This window comes from Belonocnema kinseyi, chromosome 8 (assembly GCF_010883055.1).
Source record: "Belonocnema kinseyi isolate 2016_QV_RU_SX_M_011 chromosome 8, B_treatae_v1, whole genome shotgun sequence".
Taxonomy (NCBI): domain Eukaryota; kingdom Metazoa; phylum Arthropoda; class Insecta; order Hymenoptera; family Cynipidae; genus Belonocnema; species Belonocnema kinseyi.
Window position 1 is genome coordinate 85,980,421 of NC_046664.1, and position 9,822 is coordinate 85,990,242.

Below are 9,822 nucleotides of genomic sequence, written 5' to 3' on the forward strand. Positions count from 1 at the left end.
TTGTAAACAGTGATGGTAAAAGATTTGAAAGGAATATGTTACTTGCAAACAAATAATGTAAAATACAAATCCTAAAGCAAGAAAACCTTCTATTATTTTGCACGTTGTTTTGATAAAAATATACTTTAAAACCTACAAACGTAAAGCATCTGCTCGCAGCGCATGCGCTAGTAGGTCTGACATTAGAAATGATCGCGAACTTTTGACCTTGAAAGGTACGTAAATATTTTCCATGAAATAAGCATTTTCGTAACATATAATCTAATAATTAGTTATACCTGAAAAGTTTGCAAGTCATAAGGAACACGTCCATTACCATAAAACTAATTTTCGACAAAATGTGTAGATACCCAGGAAACAAAAATCCATTCACTTGCATTTGAATGGGTTTTGAGGTCTTCTGAAAAGCGTATCTGTCACTGGAATTCCAGATACTTGCCCATAGCTTAGAATGAGTTTCGAATGAGAAACCGGCTTTTTTAATCGGCCACGTAATCTTTTTTTCATACCCATTCAGTTCCGATATGAAATGGTTCATTAAAAAAATTGATTTGAATGGTTTAAATTATTTATTAAAAACTAGTTAAATGGGAAACTTTTAAGAAAATCCTGGCATACATGTAGTCTACTTTTATTCGCAGACTATTTATTTTCAGGCATTTTAATTGATTTTGTCGAACATTTTTTTCACATATTTGCATCACACCACATTAGAATGTTAAAATTTTATTTATATATTTTACATATCCAAAACTGAATTTTTTCTTCTAATTTACGTTTATAAAATCTCGTTATCACTGAAAGTGAAAAATAAATAAGTTACAATATCTAGGTTATATGAAACTTTACATTTACCTGATATCAATCTTAAATTCACAGAAACTATCACTCTTGTTTTATTTTATAGAAATTACCTTTAACAAAAGTGCATGTATTGAATTTCTAAACATTTGGATGTTTGTGATGAAAATGGATATTAGAGAATTGCAGAGTTCGTTTCTAACACGTGGACTCCCTGCAGCCATTAGCATGTGCACTGAATAAATTTAATGTCACTGACGCTTAATTCAGTATAAATCTTATAATTCTTGCACAAAATAATCTATTGAAAACCATTATAAAAAGAGTTACAACTAAATAATCACTAAATTTAGAAAATAAATTGTCGCATCAATTATAATATATAACAACATTATTTAACTTGAATTTCTTTAATTTTTGTTTAATCAGAATTGTCATAATCAAATGTATTACTTCATACTTGTCATTCGAAAGAATTAATTCTTTACAATTTTAATCTGCATATTCTACTCAGTTAAACATAACCTGAGGAGACATACAATTGGCAGATTCACGCTTATTGAAAATTGCTGTGTGTGCATCGTATTTTTACTATTCGTTGTAATCTTTTAAGAACTCCATTTTAAATTGAATCTCAACCCATTCATGTGCACATTAATGAATCGTTGAATGTCCACAGGAATTATTTCAGGTTAGTCAGTCTCATTCAATTCTATTTACTAAGCATTTTAACGAATGTAGAATGGCAGTTTTAAAGCACCGCCCTCAGGTTACCGATTAAAAATATGACCAACCCATTGCATTTTCATTCTTTCAATCTGCAAATGAAAGATACACAATTCAAACTGACTTGATTTTTATCGGTTCTTTTTTCCTGGGTACGACTTTTGCTTTTGGGACGGCAGAGTGGTATACGCTGAACATGTGTTCGTTAGCGGGAATTTTGCCTACCTGGGCAGGTCTGTTAATAAGAAGGTTAGTTAATCAGAAATTGTTTTTTTATAATCTTGTTTTAAAATAAATGTATATTTAAAAACGCCACGTGATTGGGTTAACTCCCCCTTCACCAATTTATTTTCCGTGATATTTTTACTCACCCCCCCCCCCATCTCTTTCCGAGTCATGTGTTTTATGGACGTCCCAAGACAAAAATGATAGGCATAACCTAAAAATAGACATTGAGCCCACGAAGTAGGCGCACGTGCCTAGAGTTCTAAATTTCTCGGGCATTTAAAATCCTGTCACGTTTTCGTGACTGTGGCCGTCATTTTAAGATAACTTGAGAATTTACAGAGAATTTAAGAGAATTTTGCCTTCACCAATATTTTCTTTATCTTTCAACTTTATAATATTGTAAATTTATTTGCAACAACTATGAATTGTAATAACGTCGTGATGTCGTTTGCCCTTAACTGAGTAAGTGCACAGTATGGCTTTAAATATGTTTTTACGAGTCAACATCCAGATTGTTTTTTAGATCTCTGCGCTATTACGCGTATCGAGACTGTTGTTTGAGTTCTGGTTTTTCTGTAGCTCTGCACGCTCAGGTGCATCGAGCAGCAAACCTGCGTACGTTTATGTCAAATTAACACCAAAACACATATCACGATTGATGCAACAGTAACTGCTCTGCGCAACAAAAACGTCGAGTGTCAATGCGAGTGCATAAACGATGGTCAAATTAATTTTACTCCGCTAAGCGAAGCGTCGAGGTAACACGTGTATTTCAATTTCAGAAGAATTCTACTGGCAACCCAGAAGGAATTGGTCGAGGTTATAAATGCATTTACTGAAACGATCTTGTCAACGCCTGATGTCGAGTGAACCCTGGGAGTCGCCTGAGTTCGTATGCAGATGCTCGAGTCTTATTGGATGGACTTCCAAAGCAACCATTCGGTCTTGATGTCAGCAAACGAGGAAGACGGCTACCATCGAGCAACAACTTACGGCTCCGTGAAACGGAACTACATCAAGGGGAAGGCAAAAATCTACAACGTGAGGTTTCAACTCACGGAAGGAGGAAGCGTTCAATCCATGGACTACAGCAGAGGAACGGAGAGACACGCTCAGTCGCATGCTCGACTTCCGCGCATCAATGTACCTGAATTTTCTGGAAGGAGAGAGGAATGGGAATCTATTCGCGACCTTTTCAAGGCATTAAGTCACAATGATGACAGCCTCAACAACGTAGAAAAACTGTACTACCTAAAAACTCTGGTTAAAGGCGGGGCACAGTCTGCCTTGGACGCAATCCAGTTCAGCGGCGATAACTACAGTATTGCATGGAGCATTCTCGAGGATCGTTTCGAACATCGAAGGCTGTTAGTCTACGGTCATCTTAATGCTTTACGAAGCATTAAACCATTATGGGAAGAGTTGACAAAACGCTGCGAACACTGTTGGACACGCTTCGTTGTCATCGAGATCAGCTGAAGACGCTCAACTGTCCTGTGAACGAGTGGGATGCGTGGCTGGTATCAATAGCTGCATCGGGCATGGATCCGATCACTCGACGCACATGGGAGGATAAACTAGAGAGATTGGAATCAGAGGTACAAGGGGGCGCTGTCCTGGACAGGTTAGGACAAAGGCTGCCATCATTTGAAGAATTGAGTAAATTTTTGAGTAGCCGCTATCGCTCAACGGGTGCATGCTCATCGAATGATGTAGCTTTATCTCGACCTAGACCAGCTTCCTGTGGCTTGCGTAGATCACGAACTTATGCCACTCGCTTTGTACCTACCAGCTGCGCGCAGTGTAAATCCGAGCACTACACAGGTCGCTGCGAAGAATTCATGAAGCAGGAACCAAGAGAGCGCCGAAATAAAGCTGTGCAGGCCCGTCTTTGCTTTAACTGCTTACGGTCGGGGCATACTGTAAGATCATGCCCATCTCAGTAAACATTTCAGCAGTATCGAGCGTCCCATCACACCTTACTACATGAGGCTGGTTATAAGAGACACGTATCCGGTAAGGACGCAGAGATTCGGCCAAAATGCCCAGGGTTACAGCAACAACTGGAGTGGAAAGCACCTACCCCATAGAGGGAGACCCTCCTAGGTTAGATTGACTAGCCGTTTTTTCCACAGGAATGCTATCTGCGGGCAGCTTTGGGCAACCTCCCATAGAAACTCGAGCTTTGTGGGATGCTTGCTCCGAACTCTCACTAGTATCAGCAGAGATCATCCAAAGATTGAAGGCGACTACCAAAGAAAGCAACAACTGTATAATCGACGTGGGAGGCGGCGTCGTTCAGCGATCCATCCAGACGGCCCAACTTCATCTTCATCTGACAGATCGCTCGTCACCGGTGGAGTACACCGCTGTATGCTTTCCACGGCTGGGCATTACAACTCCAGCTGCTCCTATTGACGATGATGACCTTATGTTTTGAAAGACATGCGACTTGCTGATCCACAATTCGGCATCCTCAGATCGATCGAGTTACTGCTGGGAGCTGATCTACTACCGAAGCTTATGAAACCCGGAAGCATGCAAAGTGGAGACCTTCTTGCACAAAAGACGGCAGTCGGTCGGACCATTTCTGGTTGTGTCAGCAAGAAACATGTCAAAAGCAAAGGCAAATGTCTGTCGTCACTCAATGAGGTTGCCGAACCCTCATGGCACCGGAAGCTCAATGACTCTATTCAACGATTTTGGGAAATGAAAGACATGCCTCCCATACAGCGCAAATCACAACTACACGAGGCCTGTGAGTCACTGATGCCACTGATGGACGACGCAGCCAGTAAACTGGGGAACAGCGAGACTAGTGCTCGCGCTACACTAACGAGACTTCATCGAAAAATGAAAAGGGATGATCGCTTCGTAGCTGCATATAGAAAGTTTATGTCCGATTAACTAACATTCGGTCATATGAGAATTATAACCGAAGAGGAGCTACGCCGGACTGACTGTATCGTGAAATACATTCCACACCAAAGCATACGGCAGCAAGGCGACGATGCTGACCGTCTGAGAGTGGTCTTCGACGCCTCTCGACACACATCTTCGAGATGGAGTATCAACGACATATTACACTGTGGTCCAAAGCTACGAATAGAGGTTTGGTTGGTCTTACTACGCTGGAGAACGCGTAGAGTCGGGTTCGCCACGGACATTCAAATGATGTTCTGAGGAATATGGCTCGATGAGAGTGGAGCCCGAACGAAGAAGAATTAGTTCGACACATGCAACTGATAACAGTCACCTATGGAACGACGTGCGCTCCTTATCTCTCCCTTCGAACTATACAGCAGCTGTGCAACGACGAAGGGAAGGATTACCCGGAAGCTATAGAGGCATTGCTAAAGGACAGATATGTCGACAATATTCTCACAGGAGCTCATGAGCTGGAAGATGCTCTCCGGCTACAGGGTCATCTCATTAAATTGACGAAGGCCGGAGGATTCCATTTAAGAAAGTGGGTATCAAATCAGCATGTGCTGCTGCGAAATCTGGATGCGAGCGACCGTCTTCGGCCAACATGGATTAGTCTCTCCGCCGATAATCCTGTTCGTGAGTTGGGGATCGCGTGGTGTTCGCAGGAAGATACACTAGGACTTGGGCGCCCTTGCACCGTTGCAGATCAGCAAAGCAAGCGCAGAATGCTGTCGTCATTGGCATCAATATTTGATCCATGTGGTTGGCTTGCCCCGGCTACGCTAATAATAAAACTCCTCATTAAAGACTTATGGAGAGCCGGCTTGGACTGGGATGAGTTGCTGCCATCGTCTATGAGTCGAAGATAGGAATCTACATGCGAGAGCTTTACCGCCTTCGACAATATCTCCCTTCCCAGATGGATTTCCACAGGTCCGCAACCAAACAACACAGCGATTCACACTTTTTCGGATGCAAGCAGACGAGCCATGGCTTCGGTGGTCTACTCACAAACATCAACAACTGATGACACTAGCGTCGTAAATTTTCTAGTGACAAAAACCAAATTGGCGCAATCCGTAGCCTGCGACCTTCGGAGAAAAGATTGCCACGAATGACGATCCCTTGTCTCGAACTAGGAGCTACTTTAATCGCTGCACAACTACTACACAGAGTCTGTACTGAGCTCGAGATACCGCCACATCTGTGCTGTGCTTGGTCTGATTCACAGATTGTTTTGCACTGGATCCGCTCGAAGGAACCGACTGGCAACTCAATCGTGGACAGTTACGTCCACCAAATTCAAGAGCTTTGCCCGTCGATGATCTGGCGATATGTTCCATCTGAGTTGAATCCGGCTGACGTCGCTTCTCGCGGCGTGAATGTAAGGCAACTTCTACACGAAAGCTGTTGGTTTAGTGGTTGAACGTGGCTAGCGAGGCCTTCATCGCAATGGCGATTAGATCAGCGGGACGGACAGATTCACAGTTTTGGTGAAAACTACTAATCCATCGCCTTGGCGAGCACCGCCAATCAACAAAAATCAGATCATATGACAAACTTCTCCGATCTCGGTCGACTCCTGAGACTCTTGACACGGCTGAAGTCCTGCATCAGGTACGCTCAGAGAGAAACCTTCAATAGCGAGATTAATTTCTTAAAACAGATGCAACTAGACGGAAGATCAAACCCTCTACCGAAAGGTCCGCTAAGATCGCTTAGCCCCCTTGTTTATCCGAGTGGAGTTCTGAGAGTTGGAGGCCGAGTCGAGCACTCCTCGTTACCTTATCATGTAAAACACCCTCCAATTTTGGACGAAGCTTGTCATCTCGCCGAACTCATAATTGTATGGGCTCACGCCCGCTCTCTTCACGTAGGCTTTCGTTCAACGTACTCCTACGTACTTCAGCGGGCATGGGTCAACGGAGGAAAGTGCAGAATCCGGCATTTTATATTAAAATGTGTTGTCTGTGTTCGAAACCGATCGTCTCCTCTGACGCAGTTGATGGCGAATCTACCCCCAGGACGAGTCACGCCCTCTCGAGCCTTAGCTCGAACAGGAGTCGAGTATGCTTGGCCATTTCATGTATTGCCTAAAAAAGGCCGAGGAGTACGCACCACAAAGATCTACGTTGCCGCCTTTGTCTGCATGGCTTTGAAGAACATTCATCTCGAGCCAGTTGGAGATTTCTCGACCGAGAGTCTTATGGACGCTGTGACACGTTTCATCGGCGTCACATTTCGGGGGATTGTGGGAGGCCGCTGTGTCGTCATTCAAGACTCATCTGAAGAAGACAGTCGGATCAAAAAATCTCACCTACGAAGAATTTACAGCTCTATTGGTAAGCATCGAGCTAGTGCTTAACTCTCGACCCCTTGGACCGATCTCGGGCGACATCGACGATCTTCGTGTTTGCACTCCCGGTCACTTACTATTGGGTGATTCCTTGCTAACCGTTCCCAAACTGCCAATCCACAAGGAGCGTATGGACCATCACCAGCGTTGGCAGCTAGTGAAAACAAAGCGAGCCAAATTTTGGCAGCAATGTAGCCGTGAATACTTGAACACTCTGCAGCAGAGATACAAATGGATCCATTCCCGAGACAATATTCAAGTTGGCAGCTTGATGTTAATTTTAGACCCCTCGCTTCTACGTGCGAATGAAAGCTGGCCTCTGGTGCGCGTTATAGCAGTCCATCCCGGCCGCGACGGCTTGGTGAGAACGGCTACAGTGAAAATCGAACACGGTGTTTATGTCCGACCTATCGTGAAATTGACAGTTCTACCCATCATAGAAGAGCCTGTTTCGGTGCCACCGACGAACTGGCCTTCAACTTAGCCGTCACGACGAACGGCTTCTGAAGTTTCATCACCTTCTTATCCAAGCCGAGGTGAGCGGAATCAGCAATGAAGATAGTTCACGGAACGAGGCGGGCGGTGTTGAATAATGTACGAGCATTCAGCAAACTCACCGCGCACTGTTCTTGTGCGAAGCGGCCTAGAGACGACGCTGCGATCTGAAGTCGAGAACAGCTGCGAGAGAGAGGGAAAGGCAGTTAGCGATTGTGATTTCCTGTTGCAAGTTGTGAGTAATAAATTACAGTAAAACCAAAAGTGAATCTCTCTCCCTGCACGAGGCTATCCTGTTAAACACCTTTAAAACTCAAACAACCCTCTTATATAATTTTTTAAACGAATTAAATTTAAGAAAAAGAAGATACAGTTAAAAAAATTAGCCGAAAATTCTAATTGCTGTAAGCTACTTAATCATTCCGAAGTGACGTGTCAGATACAAATACATTTTTTTCAATTTATCTATTTATTTTAATAAAAAAAAGGACTTTCTTTAATACCCGCTGATTTTTTCATACTAGTGACGGGAACAATAGACCCTTCAAACGAGCCGTTCATGCAGCTGGTTGCGAACCATGAAGTAAATCGTGACCAAAATTCCTTTCAAAGTGCTGTAGTTTTTCTGGGATTGTGCTGTTAACGTCAGCGTTATTAATGTCCGGTTGTGGTTCAAGTGGATGCAGTACTTGATGTACATTGTCCCTATCACCTATGCCTTTAGCTTCAATCAGGTCTTTGTTTTTCACATCTTTCAAAGGGAGTTAATCAATACACTAAGAGACTTTCTGTTAGAATAAATGATAAAAATGAATGAGAATTAAGTATAGTATCGTTCCAGAATAGGGAAAAAAGGTGTTGCGTATCAAAAGTTCATATAGTGGATTTCAGCCGGCAAAATTAATATTTTCGTTCGAAGAAATGGGAAGGATGTTGCATTAACTTTTATAAAACTTGCAAGAATTAAAAATTCACTATGTCAAAGTTGATAAGCGAAGTTAAAACTATAGTAAAACATTTTATTCAAAAGAGTGAAAATATCTTTTGAAGTTTCATACAAAGCATATGAGAATCTCAAACGAGTAAATGAATAATAACTCACTCCACCAAAAGATTTAGCCTTTAGAAGGAAAAACTAAATACACAAATTAAATAGATTTAAATACGGAAACACGCGTACAATTATTATTTTGATTATTATATACTTAATTTATTCACTACATACATAATCGCACGCCTAATCGCTATGAAAAATCAGAATCGCTGCGGCGATATTCAAACCTAACTTACCTACTATTTACTATTGTTTTATTCCTAACAACTAAACCCCACGACTAACTTACATTATACAATATTTGGAACAGATTTAGACAAAGCGGCGTCGCTTGACAACTCAGGACTGTATGAGATATATCTGGACCCTGTTTCTCGAGTGATTTGTTGCTTTAAACATTTTGTTAATGGATAGGCTTAATATTTAATCACTTGCAATGATAAAATTGATTTTTGATGAAACAAATGTTTGTTAAATGAACTAATAATATTATTGTACGAATAACATTATATAATTTGATATCTCTGTAACTCAGTATAATAATTTTGAGTGTATTTAGATGAAATATTTTATAAATTGTACTCATTATGATTGTTAAATGATTGTTAAATTTGTTGAAACCAAAATTTAAAAATAATACCTTAGTGTATAAATTTCATGAGAAAGAATTCCTAAAAGTTTCAATCCCATAGTAAATAAATAAACTGAAAATAGAAAGTTAACTTCTATTAAAAAATTCTGTGAAACATAACCTTTCAGCTCGATCAGAAAACGGTAGAAACATTGGAGGAGCTTTCTCAAACGAAACTTGATAAAAAATTAAGAATAATGATTTCATGGTTTGCTATCCATCTCAGGTTTCTGTCAATTTCATATTAAAAATTTTAATTTCTAAAATACGTTTTCGAGATTATGATATTCGCTATTTTTCTTATCGAAATTATTTTTTGAAAACTCAGTAAATCTATGTAGGTTAAGCCGGAGCTGCATGAAACGGTACCGCAAACACAACGGGACAGCACAATGAGTTTAATTGTGTTACGTGAAGTTAATTCAGGTTAGGTTAGGTCAGGTTTTTTTAGGTTAGGATAGGTTTGACCTCTTTGCAGGTTAATCCCAAGCTGATTCAAATGGTACCGCAAACACAACGGGACAACACAATCAGTTTAATTGTGTTTCGTAAGGTTAGGTTAGGTTAGGCTAGGTTAGATTTATTTCTAGGTTAGGCTCGAGT

The 9,822-nt window shown here is 41.2% G+C and overlaps 2 protein-coding genes across 2 annotated transcripts; both read left to right on the forward strand.

Moving 5' to 3' along the window:
* The first annotated feature begins 5,797 nt into the window (after positions 1-5,797).
* LOC117178583 lies at positions 5,798-6,109 on the forward strand. The gene has a single exon (XM_033370010.1). It carries the CDS (start codon positions 5,798-5,800, stop codon positions 6,107-6,109), a length of 312 nt encoding a protein of 103 aa, XP_033225901.1.
* A 126-nt stretch (positions 6,110-6,235) lies between these two features.
* Positions 6,236-7,048, forward strand: LOC117178584. Its single transcript, XM_033370011.1, has one exon. The coding sequence runs from the start codon at positions 6,236-6,238 to the stop codon at positions 7,046-7,048; it is 813 nt and encodes a 270-aa protein (XP_033225902.1).
* The last annotated feature ends 2,774 nt before the right edge of the window (positions 7,049-9,822 follow it).